Source organism: Mustelus asterias, chromosome 5, assembly GCF_964213995.1.
Source record: "Mustelus asterias chromosome 5, sMusAst1.hap1.1, whole genome shotgun sequence".
Classification (NCBI taxonomy): Eukaryota; Metazoa; Chordata; class Chondrichthyes; order Carcharhiniformes; family Triakidae; genus Mustelus; species Mustelus asterias.
Window position 1 is genome coordinate 106,312,464 of NC_135805.1, and position 19,764 is coordinate 106,332,227.

Genomic DNA, 19,764 nt, shown 5'->3' on the forward strand with positions numbered 1-19,764 from the left:
ATTAAAGTATAAAGCTGAGCAAGGTTCCAACCTGCTGTGATAGAACTGGAATTTCTCAGAACTGATGTGGATGTAGTGACTAACTACCACTTCTTTGCTGGATATAGAAATTCAAGTTATCTAAAGGATAGGATTCATGAGGTTATCTTGCCAATCTATAAGAGCAAATGAAACATAGCTGAGTGTGGTAACTGTTGTGGCATCATTCTTCTTTGTTGCAGGTAAAGAACATTATTATCTCCTTTATTTGGTTCATTTTGATCCCAAGGTAGTTTTTTAATTCTGTGTATAGTCTCTTGGCAAATTAGGGAACTGTGGGAATGGTAGGGCAGGGGATGGAGGGGGTAATTTGGACACCATGAGGGATAGAGGGAAGGATCAAATGATCCTGAAGAAAACATTTTTGCTCCTTCTGGCCTACAAGCAGTAAATAAAAGCATTTACCTCATGGATCCAGCCCTTCATAACCTGGAACTGCAGAGGCCCAGATAGCCTCCACATATCAGAAACAAATATTGAGTAACAATGGAGACACACAAGACGACATCCTGAGACTGGGTTGGTTAGTCGCCCTCACCTTGCCTCCCTTTGCATACACTACAATGTGTGTAACTTGTACTGCATTTCATTTGAATGCTTCCCCACTTATATGGTTTCTCTCCTTTTTCCATTTTATCTTTATGTTCCTCAGATAAATTGGAGGTCTGGCCTTCATAATCTATCTAACCTGCAAAAGATGTGGAACAGCAATCTGCATTGACTATTCCTCCAATTGTTTGCAGAGTTTGGATTAAGACAACATTATTAATTGAAAAGGGACTTACCAAGAGTTCTGATGTTCCTAATACATCCAGTGTAAGGGACTGTATTCTGGAGTAGTGAACCCCCAGCTCTCTATGAATTCCAGAGCATTCAATGCATGTTAGAATTCCCAGATTAGTAGATAACCATGTAGGGTCTGTTAAATAAAACATACGTCAATTTCAAAACACAAGCATTATTACTAGGATCTAATGCAGTATTTTACAATAAAAAAACCTTTAGCAGACCTCACTTCCTTGTCAATTTGATGCTGTTGATTCAAAAACAAATTGATTTTGGACTGCTGTAAAATGATTAAGTGATTTCGTAAAACAGAGACAAATTAAATTCCCACTGAAATGTCCTACTTTACAAGAGCTTATTTTTATCTACTTGGAATACAGTCACATCAGCCTGACTCCACCGGCTGTACTTACCTTGGTATCAAAAAGTTGTGGATTTAAGCCTCATGCCAGGTGATGAGCATAAGATCTGGATTCACATTGGAGTAAACCACTCCAAGGTGCCAACATTGAATTGTGTGTTAAATAATCCTATCTGCTTGGTGATGTTAAGATTCCACTGCACTTGTCAAAGAGAAGAGCTCTCCTGTGTTCTACCCAACATTACTCCCTGAATACATTCCATCAAAAACAGATTAACTGGTCATTCTTTGCTATTACAAACGTACTAGAATGATGGGCAGGTGAATACCATTAAGTAAATCAACCATACCCTCCATCTCATGACATCATGAGAATTATAGTTAAACTCCTCCCACATACTTGTTAGATGTTGTTAGTACCAAGCCAAATTAATTACCTGTAAATGTAACTATAATCGGAAAATTGTGAAACTGATTTCATTAAAGTAATTCACCGAAACAGCTTTCGAAATACAAATACATGGAAACTGATCATACAGCAATGATTATTTTTCAAAACAGTAAACTCATGGACAACCGCGGCATGTCTTCCAGCAGTGGAGGCGGCTCGCCATTGGCCACCAGCAGGTCATCCAGTCCTGCCGATGTCTATGATGTTTTGAGTGGCTTGCCCATCCCATTGCTGGGGAACCCACCATAGGGGGTTGCCCTCACCAGGACATTCGCAATGGGAAGGACTGGAAAATCCCACCCGAAGTTTAAAGTTCTGTAATTTTGCTACAGCAAAGACAATTTTCCCTTTTGACAATTTCATGACAATATATTGTCAATTACATTTCCAATCTTTAACTTGAAACTGCACACCTCTGTAAATCTTGCTTTCATTTCTGTAGGCTGGTTTAGCTGAAGGCTGGTTTTGCTGAAGACTCCATGTCAAACATTTTAAGATTGACAAAATAATTGATGAGAATGTCTGCAATTAAGCAACCAACTTATGATTTTTTAATTAATGTAATAATAATATGTTTGTTGAATAAAATGCTCATGCAATCTTAGAACTAATGGTACATGGAGAGATTATTTTGTCCATCCTACTTGTGCTAGCCCTTCAACTGGAACTGTCTACTTAATACCATCTAATTTCCCTTTCCCTCTACTTTCTAAGATTTTTCTTTTCAACGAGTTATCCAATTTCCTTCTAATATATGTGATAGGCTCTGCTTCAATAGCCAATGCAAGTAAAACATTTCCGTTCCGACTTCAGTTGAACTCAACTTGCCAATTCTGTTTCTGATGCTGCCAGACCTGCTGAGTTTTTCCAGCACTTTGTTTTCATTTCAGATCTCTAACATCTGCAGTATTTTTCTTTTATTTTATCTATCTTCTCAAAACTATTCAAGATTTTGAGCACCTCTATTAGATCCCATCTTTTATCCCACTGGGGAAAATTCAAATGATTTAATTTTTTTTCAGATGGTCCCTTTCATTTCCCTTTGCAAAGCATGGCCCATTTCTTGAATTTCCCAGTTCCTGTAAGATTTCTGCATGGCCACATGTGCAGTTCTTAAAGGAACAGCTACTTCTGCATGGCAACTTTGTCCCCTTCACAGCACATTCCCATATAACTGAGGGAATGTTAACAAAACCTTATTCCAAGCATCTTTCTCATGACTCTTTTCGATATACTTTCCGCGACCAGAGTTGTTCCAAAATACTCTGCGACCCAATTAGTGTACTCTATAAATTTAAATTCCTTGTTTTTATATTCAATGCCGAGATGATTAAAACCCAGAATCCCATTTTCCTTTTTTAATAATTTCTCCCACATACGCTTCCACTTTAAGGGTCTGCAGAGACAGGTTTTAAAGAGGGTCTAAAAGAAGAAAAGGAGGTTGGGGGAGGTGGGGGGGGGGGGATGTAGAAAAGGTATTTCAGAGGTTGGAGGCCAGGCAAGTTGAGGCACAGCCACCAATGAAGGGGTAATTACAATCAGGATGTACAAGAGGCCAGAATTAAAGAATGCACAAATCCTAGAGGATAGATTACAGAGGTAGGCAGAGGAGGGATTTGAAAACAAGGATGTGAATTTATAAATCAAGACATTGCTTGACGGGAGCCAAAGTAGGTCAGCAAGTACAGGGGTGATTGGGAATGGAACTTGGTGCAAGTTATGACACGGGGAGTAGAGGTTTGGGTGACCTCAAGTTTACAATGGGTAGAATACAGGAGATCAGCCAGAAGTATGTTGGAATTGTCAAGTCTGAGGTAATTAAGGCATGAATGACAAATGATGGTGATGGCATACGAGGTCAGAAGCTTAGCTTGGGGTCAAATGTGACACCAATGTTGTGAACAGATTGCTTTAATCTCAGACTGTTACCAGACCGAATGGGGGAGGTGGTAGCTAGGGAACGGAGTTTGGTGCAGGGACCCAAAACAATGGCTTCATTCTGCCTAAAATTTAATTAGAGGAAATTTCTGCTCGTCCAGTACTGGATGTCAGATAGTAACCTGATAATTTAGCAAATGTGGAGGAGTCAAGACGAGTGGTGAAGTAAAGCTGGGTGTCAATGTATATATGTAAACTAAGCCCGTGCATTCAGGTGATGTCACTGATGGGCAGCATGATGATGAAAAATAGGGGCAAGGATAAACCCTTGGTGTATATCAGGGGGTCATGATGTGGAGATGCCGGCATTGGACTGGGGTAAACACAGTAAGAAGTCTCAACACCAGGTTAAAGTCCAACAGATTTATTTGTAGCAAACACCACTAGCTTTCAGAACTGGCTGTTCCTTCAGAGAACTCCCACCCACCTGACGAAGGAACAGCCAGTTCCGAAAGCTAGTGGTGTTTGCTACAAATAAACCTGTTGGACTTTAACCTGGTGTTGTGAGACTTCTTACTGTATATCAGGGGGAACAGTGCAGTAGCAGGAAGTAGCTTGCAAGTACCTGCTGCAACCTATATACACTTTGCAAACCCATGACCTCTCTCACCTACGAGGACAAGGATAGCAGATGCATGGGAACTCCACCATCCACAACTTCCCCTCCAAATGAACATGCCATCCTGACTTGGAACTATATCATTGTTTCTTCAACGTCACTGGGTCCAAATTCTGGAACTCCCTTCCGAATAACATTGGGCTGCTCTACCACATGGACTGCAGCAGTCCAAGGCGGCAGGTCACCACTACCTTCTCAAGGGAAATTAAAAATGAACAATAAATGTTGGCCTACCAGTGATTGGATGACAGTGGAGAGGTGTTGGAGAACGATATGTGGTTAACCACGTCAAAGATTGGAGACAGGTCGAGAAGGCCAAAAATGGAAAGTTTACCTTTCTCAGTCACAAAGGATGTCATTTGTGAATCTGAGCTGTTTCGATACTATGGTAGGAGTGGAAAGCTGATTGGAGGGATTCAAACATGGAGTTCCTGGAAAAATAGGAATGGATTTGGAAGGCAACAGATCACTTCAAGACTTTGGACAGGAAAAGGAGGTGGAAGATCAGACAGTCGTTTGCAAGGTTGATGGGGCCAAGTGTTGATTTTTTGAGGAGAAGGGTGATGATAGCAGACTTGAAGAGGGAGAACATCCAAAAAGAATTTACAATATCAGATAATGCAGGTGTTGTACATATAGCACTGTTCCATCCCTTTTCATTTTGAATTCAAATAAACTGATGTTTATTATGCCGTTATTGTGCAGACCATCTTTAAGCTTAATTCCATTACTTAAGATAATATTTTATCCTTTCACTGATCTTTTTTCCCCAAAATGTATTTTACATTTCTCTGAACTACACTGAACACATCTGACATCTACCTACCATGCTTACTCCACAATCTTGTCCAGATCTTTTTGCAACCTTTGACTATTTTTCTCAGTTTTCCATGCCTTTAATTTCACATTAGCCAATTTCAGAATCATTCCTCTTATATCCATCAAATCATTGATGCAAAGGCGTTTGATAAGGTCCCCCATGGTCGGCTTATGATGAAACTGAGATGGTGTGGGATAGAGGGAAAGTTGGCCGATTGGATAGGTAACTGGCTGTCTGATCGAAGACAGAGGGTGGTGGTGGATGGAAAATTTTCGGATTGGAGGCAGGTTGCTAGCGGAGTGCCGCAGGGATCAGTGCTTGGTCCTCTGCTCTTTGTGATTTTTATTAATGACTTAGAGGAGGGGGCTGAAGGGTGGATCAGTAAATTTGCTGATGACACCAAGATTGGTGGAGTAGTGGATGAGGTGGAGGGATGTTGTAGGCTGCAAAGAGACATAGATAGGATGCAAAGCTGGGCTGAAAAATGGCAAATGGAGTTTAACCCTGATAAATGTGAGGTGATTCATTTTGGTAGGACTAATTTAAATGTGGATTACAGGGTCAAAGGTAGGGTTCTGAAGACTGTGGAGGAACAGAGAGATCTTGGGGTTCATATCCACAGATCTCTAAAGGTTGCCACTCAAGTGGGTAGAGCTGTGAAGAAGGCCTATAGTGTGTTAGCTTTTATTAACAGGGGGTTGGAGTTTAAGAGCCGTGGGGTTATGCTGCAACTGTACAGGACCTTGGTGAGACCACATTTGGAATATTGTGTGCAGTTCTGGTCACCTCACTATAAGAAGGATGTGGAAGCGCTGGAAAGAGTGCAGAGGAGATTTACCAGGATGCTGCCTGGTTTGGAGGGTCGGTCTTATGAGGAAAGGTTGAGGGAGCTAGGGCTGTTCTCTCTGGAGCGGAGGAGGCTGAGGGGAGACTTAATAGAGGTTTATAAAATGATGAAGGGGATAGATAGAGTGAACGCTCAAAGACTATTTCCTCGGGTGGATGGAGCTATTACAAGGGGGCATAATTATAGGGTTCGTGGTGGGAGATATAGGAAGGATATCAGAGGTAGGTTCTTTACGCAGAGAGTGGTAGGGGTGTGGAATGGACTGCCTGCAGTGATAGTGGAGTCAGACACTTTAGGAACATTTAAGCGGTTATTGGATAGGCACATGGAGCACACCAGGATGATAGGGAGTGGGATAGCTTGATCTTGGTTTCAGATAAAGCTTGGCACAACATTGTGGGCCGAAGGGCCTGTTCTGTGCTGTACTGTTCTATGTTCTATGTCTATGTAAGTGTACAAATGAAAAAAAGCTCCCAGCTCAGATCCCACTTTAAAAAAAATTATTTTGCAGGACATGCTGACCTTGCCAGTGGTGTCCATTTGTGTTCCATCCCTAATTGCCCTTGATTTGGTGGTGGTGTGCCACCTTCTTGAACCACTGCAGCCCATGTGGTGTAGACACACCCATTGTGCTATTGTAAAGGGTTTACCTCTCCTCTTGCTTTCCACCCCTTAGCCAAGCATCTAATAATATTTGATCTTCCTTTCATCAATAAAGAAATACTTTCAGAGTGGAAGCCATAATCTTGGGACGAAGTAAGAGTTTCATTTCACTTCACCCCATCCAACTTTCTCATCACAGTTCCAGTTAATTCCTTTGTAACTTCTTAGCTTAACTTCTCTGCACAAAATATATGCCTAAATACAAAAACACTTGTTAATAAGTACTTAAAATACTACTTCTGGATATTTCATGCACAATGAATTTGGACAGGCTCATCTTCTGTAATGAGAAAAGGTGTGTGTAGAACGTTCTCCATAAATTTGTAATTTTCTTTAAATTGTGCAATGTACTCGAATGCAATCCTGAATAGTTAATGTTGAAACCAGGAATAACCTGGGCTGCTTAAGCACCCTGCAATATAATTAACTTGGACACTTATTCGAACAGAAAAATCCCCCCTCTATCTCTTCTGAATGCAATGACTAATACAAAGGGACGGTCTGGTAAGCATTGGCTGCCTTCCAGTATCTTGAGAACATCAACATTCTTCATGTTTAAAACTAAACAGTTAGTGTCAGTAAGCCAATAAACTTGGAACAGTGGGGGAATCTCTGAAGATTTAACCTGCCCATACTCAACAATCATACAAAAATACTTCTCAGCAATGGGCTATTGGATAATTATCAGAACCAAAAAAAACTTGCTAATTTTTCCCCTCAGTCACCAGCATTGAAGTTGAGATGAGCAAAGCTGTGTTCCTATTGGTGCTTATTTGCACTTGTTTCAGCAATCAACTTCCCAAGGACAGATCTACCAAGGATATTATGTACAATTGTAAAATTTAAACTGTGTTGCTCAATAAACAAGTATTTCTCCATTTGGAAGCTTTACAAATACTACTGAGTTCCTGACAGAGATACTGAGGCACAGTGGTCCTTAAACTTCCTCTCTAAATCTCTATGCTGCAAGATGATTATACTGTGCAATGTGGTTAACAATCTATTTACCTATCCCTTTAGCACTGGGATGCCCATAGTCTATTCATCATAGAAAAAAAAATAGATATTGATGCTTCAAAAATCATATGAAAACACAAGATTCCATCAGTATTGAAAATACTCCACTTCCCTATGGTGTAGCAACAATATGACAACAAGACAACAATTTCTTGAGTCAAATGAAACTAGGAAGTATTTTTTGGTAGGAGATTCAGGAGTGTGCTAAGGGCAGTTGATTAAAATGCAAGAAATTCACTAACTGAATCAAAAGCTACACTCCAAGAAATGACTGGGGATTCACAGAATCCCAACAGTTCAAAACAAAACTATGACAAAAAAACTTGAAAAATGTTATATTTTTGCATCAAATATTCTATGCATTCATCATGTATGTTTTGCATGGTACATAAAGCCTCTCAGATGTAGTTATCAACTTTAAGTCCCAACTGCGGAAGCGCTGGTTTTGTTGCAATACATTAATCTGCTCTTTCTAATACTATAGGACAGATGGATATTAAAATAAAGGATATGAAAATTATAATGTGTAGTCAAAACCAAAAATGGGATATAAATAGTGTTATGATTCAGGTCAGAAACTCCAAAGTGTTTTACAAACTCCGCCTGGATCATCAGTTTTGCACTTTGAATTTGGCTAGGGTAAGCATGATATGTTTCACTTCAGGTATGGTTCAAATGACCCACTAGGGAGCTTTTATCAAACAGAAGTTTATTTATGAATACAGTTAACATGTATAGAAAGAAACTTAGCAATAACTTTTATTAAATACAAATAAAAACAAAACAACTACGATAATGTATAACCTTTAACAAATATATCTAAAATGTTCCAATCAAACAAAATTTCTCCTACACAAAACCCTTTCCACAGGTTTAACACAGCAAAGGATAATGCTCACGCGATACTGAAACTGAGTCCTTTGGTTGGAGAATTGAAACCCTGACTTCTCAACCCTGTAGCTTCTAGCAGCCCTCTGAATACACCAGAACAGTTTGAAGTCAGAACAGCTTCCCAGAATACCAGGGAGAGAGAGACTCTTTAGGCAAATTAGCCACCCACAGCAGATTTTCCACTCCAGAAAGACAAGCAGCTTTGCTTTCAGCTAACCAGCAGAATTTTCAAAACCAGAGATAGAGGGAAAGACTTCGTTTCAGTTTGATGTCCCTCCTAAACCTAAAACTGCTTATCACTGCAAAGAAAAACATTTCTTAAAGGTACACTAACGTCACAATAGTGAAAAGGTATTAGTGACTGAGAACTGACTTCCTTGATTTAACAATCCATTGATCAACATTTAATTGTTAACACAAATTACCTGGTGCTCCGCAGTCACAGCAAACATCATTCCCAGTCATCCGCTGTACTTCTACAATAATCGCTTTTGTTAACTCTTGGACAATGTTATTTTCTCCTGTGTTATGGTCTCCCTTGAAAGCATTGTTTAAAGCTTCTTCTTTACTGTTCTGCAAAACGGACATCCAACTGAAGAATGGAAAATGGGATATATTTTAGACATATGGAACTGAACAGGAAGTATTTTTATACAAGATAATGATTACAATTAAAACACTACATCCATGTCCTAGAGATTTTGACATAGTACTCAAGAATCTCCAGTACTTTAAAGGTACCATAAGCTTCCAACTTTTTCATGGTATTAGTATTACTTTTCAGCTATTTTCCTCCTCTTTCCTCATTTGTTGGATACAATTTAACATGGAATAAGCACACTCTGGTATTTGACTGCACTATATTCAACAATGTTCTTTTCAAGCCTCAGCCTGGCTTATCCTCAAGGTGAACACCAGTGAAATCCTCAAGATCAGGAGAGGAGCAGGTAATGACCTGAAAAGACTTCATTCAACCACCAGGCTCACACACAAAATAGAGTTGTAGGGACCAGTAAAGAAATTGTGGGATTATTAGGATACAAATGAGTCATGCACCATCTAATACGAATGTTAGTTTATTCAAAATCCCTTTACACAGTTCCAGAACATGAACAACAAATTGAAAGACTACAATATAGTAAGATATATAACATAAAAGTGTTAGGATATCACAACAGTTATTTAATGTTCGAAAAAATCTGGAGTTTTTGTTTTGGAGTTTTAACAAGATTTATAAATAACAATGCAAGTTATTTTCTATTTTATTTTTCATTATGTTCTGGGTGATGGTCAATATCATTATCAATATGCAATATCATCGCATAATGCGGTGGCAGAGTTGAACACTTTTTGTCTGGGTTCAGTCTGATATCCTTAACCACTCTGTCAATCTAATGAAGAGGTTTGGTATCCTTGGATTAGAAAATATGATAGATCACATGTTTTGTGTTTTTGAGTAGTGCTTTGCGTTTTTGAGTAGTGCTTTGCTTCCAGTGTTTAGAATCAAAACTGACTAATTCTTTTTACTGTATTGTTTTCATTCGTGGGACATGGGCGTCATTGTCGGGCCAGCATTTGATGTCCATCCCGAGTCGTCCTGGAACTGAGTGGCTTGCTCAGCTATTTCAGAGGTCAGTTGAGAGCCCACCGCATTGCTGTGGCTCTGAAGTCGCATGTAGGCCAGATCAGGTAAGAACAACTGATTTTCTTCCCTAAAGAACAATTAGTGAATCAGATGGGTTTTTCCAACAATCACCTATGATTTCATAGTCATCAGTAGATTCTTAATTCCAGATATTTCGTAGTGAATTCAAATTCCACCATCTGCCGTGCTGGGATTCAAACTCAGGATCCCAGAACATTAGCTGAGTTTCTGGATTAATAGTCTAGTGATTATCCCACTAAACCAGATCCCCTGAAGGATTTGGATGGGTTCACTTTGCTGGGTCCAAATCCAATGCCTACATCAATGCCGAGTGGTCCATTTGGTTTTATTTTTATTATTAATTACTTAAATCAGCCCAATGAAGAAATCTGTGTTTTGTTTGCACTTTTTCATCCATAAGGAGGCAATTTACTACTTGGATAACTGTTTCACCCTTGATCGATTTTGAATGTGAATTTAGATTTTGAAGTATTCTGATAAAACAAAGACACTAGACTGGTTTCAAGTTTTGATTCAAGAATTTCAGGTCCCCTTCTACAGGAGAGAGTATTCATAACTGTTGGCAATCCCAGATCATTTTCTCAATTTTCCTGTGAAGTTGGTTGTTGATTATCTTGTTCATATTTCTTTAATCTTGTCTTTTCCACTGACCATATTGATTCATAACTTTTTTTTCCCCCCCCCCCCAGGATTTTTTTCTAATTATCCTGCTTTGGCTTCTCAGAATAGCAGCTTAAGTCGCCCATGATGCCCAAGATCCCTTTGAATTTTGAACTGTTGGTCACAAATGATCTGATGTTTGATTTAGTTAGTGCTTGGTCTTTGCATTTGGCATTAGGGCAGAGGAAAAAATGAGCTCTTTTATTGGACCTGCTACATATAATGCTTTTGATCTATCATTCCTTATTCATATGGTTCTTTAAAAATGTAGATAGATTTATGTGCTTCTTTATGATGGTTTCAGAGCAATCAACTCAGTATGGGATGATAATTTTATTGTGCTTGTTTCCATCCACCTTGAACTCTATTTCTACACTAGCATAATCTGTTGTTTCCATGTGCTCGAAGCTGTTATTGTCAACACTGCACATTTCCATTCCTTTAAGATTTCTGTTGCTTGAGTTATGACTTGTGAAATTTTGAATAATATGTGGCTGCTTGGATCTTACTTTCAGGAGATGATCACCTCCATTGCTTTGTTTATCATCATTAACTAATTTTTCCAAGTTTTTGTCAATGGTAGCCTGAATCAATGTCAATTGGACAGGTAAGATGATTGTCACATGCATTAGTCTACAGAAAAAGTATTGTTTCTTGCGTGCTATACAGACAAAACCCCAGGCCACGGAGTTTGGAGATGATTTCCATAGGAAAAATAGTGAAGGCAGAGCTGTGGTCGATAAATAGGAGTCTGACATAGGTGTCTTCGTTATTTAGGTGTTCCAGGGTCGAGTGCCGGACCAGGGAGATGGCGTCTGCTGTGGACCGGTTGCAGCGGTAGGCAAACTGTAGTGGATCCAGGCAATCTGGGAGATCAGAATTGATTCATGCCATGACTAATCTTTCTAAGCACTTCATAATGATGGATGTCAGAGCCACCAGACGATAGTCATTAAGGCACGCTGCCTGGCTTTTCTTTGGTACAAGGATGATGATTATCTTCTTGAAGCAGATAGGGACCTCAGATTGTTGTAAAGAGAGGTTGAATATGTCTGCAAATACCCCTACCAGTTGCCTTCCACGGGTTGACCTTTGAGAAGGCTGCACTGATGTCTGCAATGGTGACCTCGAATATAGGTTTGTCCAAGGCTTCCGGTGGAGTGCATGTCTCGTTGACCTCTTGCTCAAAATGGGCATAGAATGCACTGAGCTCATCAGGGAAGGGTGCATTGGTGCCGGCAATTTTACATGCCTTCATCTTGTAGCCTGTTATGTCATGGCTGTTATGTTATGGTTCAAGTATGTGTGAATGACTTCATCTGATATCCACCCATGCATACATTCAGCTGTGTTGGCAACTAAAGTAGGGAAGCTTGCCAATTTTCATTTTCCAACCACAAAGGAATTGGGTACAATTGTAGAGCCCCAACACTATCACAGTTGAGATTAGCTAACTAACAGAGACCACGAATTGAACATTGGTGTATATGGCTTGGCTAAAAACTGGATAGATCAATGAATCATCAGGGGGCCTTTGATTCTTGTGATTAGCTAATAAGCCTATACTTCAATAAAGACGACAAACAAGGCTGCATATATTTTAAAGCCCTTGAACACTGAGTACCCCAGGTTTCATTAATATTCGAATAAGAACTTTTAGATCACAAAAGTAAATTCAGCACGTCACTCTTGGCAATTCAATGTAGTACAATGGTAATTATAAAATGGATATATAAAATAGAAGCTGCTCAATTATAAGGAGCAAAATAATGGAGCAACACAAAGTATTTTTACTGAATAACTGTTTTTTGCTTCATATGAACTTCTCTGTTAAGCTTCTTTAATTCAGGGAAAAATTGCACCTAACATTTAAATATAAAAAATCACAGAGTTGAATTTAGCTTGTTGATAACTTTGGACCATAAACACTATCATTACTCCAGCAGATTGCAGTAGTTGGAAGCCACAATTGAGACCATGGTTGCCATTTACCCAGCACTGCGTGATTGGGGTGTTTTTCGTTCTGTGGGCACCTTAAACCATAAATGTGTTCCCAAATTGCCAGTGCAGAAGAATTCCACTTAATACATTTTGCAAATCATTGGATTCGTGGTCACAATTTAATTTTATAAAGTGTCAGAAAGGTTTTACAGCAATCTGAATAGCAATGTGCAAACATTATCAAATAACAAGTTGAACTAAACAATACTGCCTTATTAAAATATATTAATTCAAACTCATCTGAAGCTAACTGCCCTAAAATCTAACTTCTGGGTTGCCAATTATACCAAAGAGGCTGTATTCTTAAATGCAATTGTCAGTTAGGAAGGAGATCATTACATAGATGGAGAAATTTCCATGTCCTCTTACAAATCAGTTCTTTTCAATTTTTGCTTACACTACATACCAACTTTTTAGAACCTAGATCATAAATACTGATTGAGGGTAGCATGGTGGCACAATGGTTAGCACTGCTACCTCACAGCGCCAGGGACCCGGGTTCAATTCCGGCCTTGGGTGGCTGTTTCCTCCCACAGTCCAAAGATGTGCAGGTTAGGTGGATTGCCCCTGAATGTCAGGGGGTTAAGCAGGGTAAATATGTGGGGTTATGGATATAGAACCTAAGTGGAATTGTCGTCGGTGCAGGCTTGATGGGCCGAATGGCCTCCTTCTGCATTGTAGGTATTCTATGGATTGTGGTATATAGAGAAGAGGTCATCCCAATAAACTGAATTTGAGACAATACTGGAAATAACAGAATAAGTCTCCCCTCCACTTCTGGAAGCAGGGTCATCCACAAAAACATCATCTCCAGCATGACAAGCCCAGGTTTGAACTATCTAGCTGTTGCAAAGGAACCCATTCATCCTGCTTTGTTAAATCATGATAATTTTAATATTTGTTATAATTATTGATTTATAGATTGATAATATTGCAACAGGTTTAAGAGTTGCTGATCAGACTGATCCAAAAGACAATATGTCCCCTCCTTCCCCCCACCACCAGGACAGGTGGTTCGGAGGGTGGGAACAAAAAAAAATTCAGATAAAGATACAAGTTTCATACCAGAAGCAGACAGTAGTCCAAAGACTAAGAAGTGTGAATAAATTAAGGAAATTAATATCAAATAAAAATATTGGAGAAAATTAAGGGACTAAAATCTGACAAATCCCAGTGACCAAATGGCCCACAATCTAAGGTTCTAAAAGAAATAGCTGCAGAGATAATGATGCTCCAACTATGATTTTCCTGAATTCTTCAGATTTTGGAATGGTCCCATCAGATTGGAAGTTCGCAAATGTAACAATAGTTTTCAGGAAAGGAGGGAAAGAGAAAACAGTGAACTACAGGTCACTTAGCCTAACATCAATTGTTGGCAAAATGCTGGAATCTATTATTAAGAAAGTCTTGACAATGTACTTAGAAAAGCATTGTATAAATACAATAAGTCAATATGGTTTGACTAAAAGGAAATACAGTTTGACAAATTTATTATGGGTTTTTTGAGAATATAACAGTTAGGGTAGACAAAGTGCAACCAGTAGATGTAATAGACCTGAATTTCTAAAAGGCATTTGATAACGTGGCACACAACAAGTTAATAGGCCAGATAAGGGCTCATGGAGTTGGAGATAATATATTAGCACGGTCAAAGTATTAGTTGATGGTTAAAAAGTAGAATAGGGAAAAATTGGACTTTTTAAAGCTGGCAGATACTGAATCGTGGAATGCCACAAATCAGTGTTGGGACAACAGCTATTTACAATCTATATTAATGACTTATAAGAGACAGCTTGTAATGTATCTAAGTTTGCTGATGATACAAGCGAGGTGAAAAGGAAGCTGTGGGGAGGACACAGAGGCTGCAAAGAGATACAGGCAGGTGAAATGAGTGGGCAACAAGATGACAGATGAATTATGTTAGGAATGTGAAGTTATTCACTTTGGTCATAAAAATCGAAAAACAGATTTGTTTTTAAGTGTGAAACTTGTCAGTGCTGATGTTCAAAGAGACTTGGGTGTGCTTGTATAAGGAACACAAAGTTAACATGCAGGTGCAGTTAGAAGGGGAATGGCATCCAGTCTTCATTGCAAGGGTATTGGGAGAATAGGAATAAATAAATCTTAGTACAACTGTACAGGGTGTTGGTGGGACCACACCTGGAATATTGTAAACAGTTTTAGTCTCCACATTTAAGAAGGTATATACTTGCATTGGAGGTGGTACAATGAAGGCTCACCAAACTGGTCCCTGTGATGAGGGAGTTGTCCCGTGCCTACATTCTTTGGAATTCAGAACAATGAGAGGTGATCTCATTGAAATCTACAAAATTCTAAAGAGGCTTGATAGGGTAGATATTGAGATAGTTTCTGATGGTCAGTGAATCTAAAACAGGGGCATGGTTGAAGGATAAGAGCCCCATTATTTAGGATTGGAATGAAGAGAAATTACTTCACTCAAAGTGCTGTGAATCTTTGGAATTCTCTCCCCCCCCCCAGGGTTGTGTATGCTCCATCACTGATTAGGTTTAAGGCTGGGGCAGACAAGGATTTTCATATCTCGGAGAATCAAGGGGAGTGGGCAGGAAAGTTGAAGCCCAAGATCAACCATGATCATATTGAATGGCGGAGCAGTTTGATGGGCTGCATGGTGTACTCTTGCTCCCATTTCTTGTGTTTTCTAACCCCAAACCCAGTCCTCCACCCACTCTGTCCAGGCCTGCCAGACTGGGCACAGCAAAATCGCCTGCTCACCTTCTAATCCAGCCCCATAGTTTCCTGGCTATAAACCACAGCTCCCAGTAGTGCTACTGTGATTCGAGAGTTACCAGCCATTTTATTGGCCAACAGTTCTTGGAGGCAGAACATCCTCATAGGTTGGGGCACAAGTCCTGCCCAAATCAATCAACAGGCTGATGACCGTAAAAATCAGCTGAGGGTAACCTGGCCTAGTGGAGGCGGGCTCATGATATAGAAATGATCATTTGCTACAGAGCCATTTTTATCAAGCCAGTCTTCTTAAACAATTAACATAAGTAGTTTTAAAACTTACACTTGGCATTCCTGTTCATCATCCACTTGAAAATGGTATGTTCTGTCATCTATAGATTGACAAAAGATGCATTGCAAATTTAACATTCAAACCATTAATTGCAAATCAGCAATTCACTTTTATATGTAATTTTGAGTCCTAAAAGACAGACTTTAAGTGACATTAACAGAAAATTAAGGAATATCAGGAATCCTTAAAATTTGGCACCAATTCAATTTTATGGGAATTCTTCATTATAAAATCCCTGATGCTTCTCCAAACCACTTGCACTTACAAGCAACATTAACATAGAAAATGTCGTAAAGTTTACTCCATCCCCTGGGAAAGAATTTGCTACGATGTGGAAATGCTAGCATTGGACTGGGGTAAACACAGTAAGAAGTCTCACAACACCAGGTTAAAGTCCAACAGGTTTATTTGGTAGCACAAACCACAAGCTTTCGGAGCGCTGCTCCTTCATCAGGCGAGTGGGAGTTCTGTTCACAAACAGGGCATATAAAGACACAAACTCAGTTTACAAAATAATGGTTGGAATGCAAGTCTTTACAGGTAATCAAGTCTTAAAGGTACAGACAATGTGAGTGGAGAGAGGGTTAAGCACAGGTTAAAGAGATGTGTATTGTCTCCAGCCAGGACAGTTAGTGAGATTTTGCAAGCCCAGGCAAGTCGTGGGGGTTACAGATAGTGTGACATGAACCCAAGATCCCGGTTGAGGCCGTTTGGTATCTTATCTGCTTTCTTGCATCTTTATAGAAACTTGATGTCTGGGTCGATATGCGCGATCTTCTTGGAGATCCTCTCCACTTGGAGCTGGCAGTTTCTTTAGAATCAACCGGGATCTTGGGTTCATGTCACACTATCTGTAACCCCCCATGACTTGCCTGGGCTTGCAAAATCTCACTAGCTATCCTGGCTGGAGACAATACACATCTCTTTAACCTGTGCTTAACCCTCTCTCCACTCACATTGTCAGTACCTTTAAGACTTGATTACCTGTCAAGACTTGCATTCCAACCATTATTTTGTAAATTGAGTTTGTGTCTTTATGTACCCTGTTTGTGAACAGAATTCCCACTCACCTGATGAAGGAGCAGCGCTCCGAAAGCTTGTAGTTTGTTCTACCAAAGAAACCTGTTGGACCTTAAACTGGTGTGGTGAGACTTCTTACTAAAGAATTTGCTGCCATACCCTTCTGGTAATTTTGAAGCACTATTTTCCACATCTTCCAAATTCTTCTTTGCCTTCAGATTGCCTATCTCCATCCTCTTCCTGCTTCTACTACCTCCTCTTTCCCCATCTTTATACTCACACCCTTCCATTTCCATTTTTTGGTTGAAGTATTCTCTGATTTCTGAGTTAGCTCGATCTGAATTTTTTTTAACCTCAATACTGCATGAGTATCAGCTTGGGAGATCAACTAGGATTTGAATATTTTAAATTTGTTAAAATATGTAGTTAATTTTTAAGCATAAAAATCTTCAATCAACAATTACAGAAGTATCTTATCCCTTCAAATTTATAGTCAATATATGAACATTTATATTTCCAACATGTTCTAAACAGTTATTGTTTGGTGAACTAAATTAATTCCCCACCTATGGAAGTATTTTCCTTGAACCTGATAAACAAGTAATTCATTAGGTTGAAAAAAACATACGTGATATGAGATCAAAACATTTTCTCTCTTCTGGATTTGCTTTCACCTGACATGTGAGTAGATTAAGTTTTGCTGGTGGTCTGTTAACCTGTAAGAAAAACAGAAATTATTGAATTCATTGAGGAAATTTTGCTCGAGCTAGTATAAGTAAGTACTTCATCCAAATGTCAATTGCTGCATTGGTGCCACAAGCAACAAGCTTTTATAGCTTGGCATGTAAACAATAAACCAGAAAATGCTGGATAAACTCAGCAGGTCTGGCAGCATCTGTGGAGAGAGAAACAAAGTTAATGTTTCGAGTCTTTATGCCTCTTCTACAAAACTGAAGAGAATTATAGAATCATAGAAATCATAGAGGGATAGAAATCATAAGAGAAACAGAAATGTAATTAACTATATAGTTGAAGTGGTTGGAGGAGGTGGGGCAGAATAGGTGGTATGGGATAGTTTGGAGCCAAGGAGAAATGGACAAAGATGTCACAGACACAAAACAAAGGGGATTAATGGTGGCACTAAGGACTGAACAAGTGCTATTAGTGGCATAAAGATAAGATAGCAGAATGTGTTAATAGGAGAGCAAAGGTCAGTGCTCAGTGGGAGCAAAACTGAAAAACAAGGGACAGATGGTCCTGTTGGGGAGGGATGGGGTTTGTATTGGGACAAACCATAGAAACCAAAAAACAAAAAGAGCGTCAAGATGGAAGGGAATGTTCACAATCTAAAGTTGCTGAATTCAATGTTGAGTCCAAAGGGCTGTAACGTGGCTATTCGGAAGAGGTGTTGTTGCTCCAGTTTGCATTGGGCATCACTAGACATTGCAACTCGCTAAGGACGGACATGTGGGCATGAGAGAAGGTTCACTTAAAGCTGTTTCACTGAAAGTCGCAATTTCTATTTAAAGGAACTGACCCTACTCATCGGAGTTCGCTGTCGAGAATCAACACCGATAATTGGTTAACATTTTGCAGCTTTGGATTTTTCTACTTTTCAACTGAAGGCTCTTTGGAGCCTAGAGGTTTACGTAGCTTTGGCAAGAAAAAGAACTGGATAAACTAATACACAATGTCAAAATGGAAACTTTTATGGATCTCTCATTGACTACAGTAACTACATAATATTTAATTTTGCATAGTAGCAAATTTACCCAATTGCTTTATGATCACGAATGCATTGTGCTGTTACATCTCCAACAAAAAAAATATGCAATTTAGAAGACAATTCAATTTCCGTGCTTGTGTATTAGGCCCTTTCCCTGTCCCCAAAGGTTTTATTTTTCCTGATTTTTCAATGTCACACTTCAGTGGACAAGACAGTAGACATGCAATCTACTTCCAATAATAGAACTCTAATCACAAATAGATAACAGTTGACTGGGAAGTGTCTGCGCTGAATATTTTCAGCAAGTGTTTATTGTTCTATATAGTCTCTTTACAGCAGGAAATAGAAAACTCAATAAATGGATGTGATAGTGGCTCCAAATTTCACAGCCATCAGGTATTTTGACTCATACAATAATCAAATATGCAATTTCCAAAAAAACAGCAATTGAAGCACTTTGATTTAATATAGACCACAAGTAATTATTTATTCCACATCTTGGAGTATTAGCAGCTCATGTTAGCATATATGAACACTCCAATATCAGGTTTGATTTTCGCAGAGTCGGGACAACTCCGCAGTGCTTCAAGAATGTTGGACCCGGAAGTTCTGTTCCCATTTTGAGCAGTTCGCATTTTCGCCATTGGGGGAAAAGGGGGCAGGGCATGATTCACACACGAGGGAAACCCGCAATCTGCAGGTCCATTTGAATGCAGTGCTGAGTTCAAAGAGACCCCATTTTCACCATAGGAAGAGCCTTAACCCACAACTGTGGGAGTCACTAACTTATGAAGACAAAGGCTTGTGAAGGGCAGAGAAGACGGGCAGCACAGTGGTTAGCACTGCTGCCTCACAGTGCCAGGGACCAGAGTCGATTCCCAGCTTGGGTCACTGTCTGTGCGGAGTTTGCACGTTCTCCCAGTGTCTGCATGGGTTTCCTCCGAGTGCTCCAGTTTCCTCCCAGTCAAAAGTATGTGTTGGTTAGGTGTATTGGCCATGCTAAATTCTCCCTCAGTGTACCTGAACTGGTGCTGGAGTGTGGTGACAAGGAGATTTTTCCAGAAATTTTATTGCAGTGTTAATGCAATTCTACTTGTGACATTAATAAATAAACTTAAAGGTATGCAGAACCGTAAGACTGTGACGTTCATACAAATCCTCAGTCTTTTAAAAATTCAGAAACAACCTGCATATGAGA

General features: G+C 39.5%; 1 protein-coding gene across 4 annotated transcripts in view; it reads right to left on the reverse strand.

The window, feature by feature from the left end:
• The window catches only part of asap2a (ArfGAP with SH3 domain, ankyrin repeat and PH domain 2a), a 164,836-nt gene that overhangs the window by 28,897 nt on the left and 116,175 nt on the right, over positions 1-19,764 (reverse strand). For all 4 annotated transcript variants that reach the window (XM_078213169.1, XM_078213168.1, XM_078213167.1 and 1 more), the window contains exons 12-15: positions 17,469-17,556; positions 15,812-15,860; positions 8,858-9,024; positions 825-958 (exon numbers count right to left, since the gene is read on the reverse strand). In XM_078213169.1, the coding sequence (XP_078069295.1) occupies positions 825-958; positions 8,858-9,024; positions 15,812-15,860; positions 17,469-17,556 (438 nt within the window). The remainder of the gene's footprint in view (positions 1-824; positions 959-8,857; positions 9,025-15,811; positions 15,861-17,468; positions 17,557-19,764) is intronic.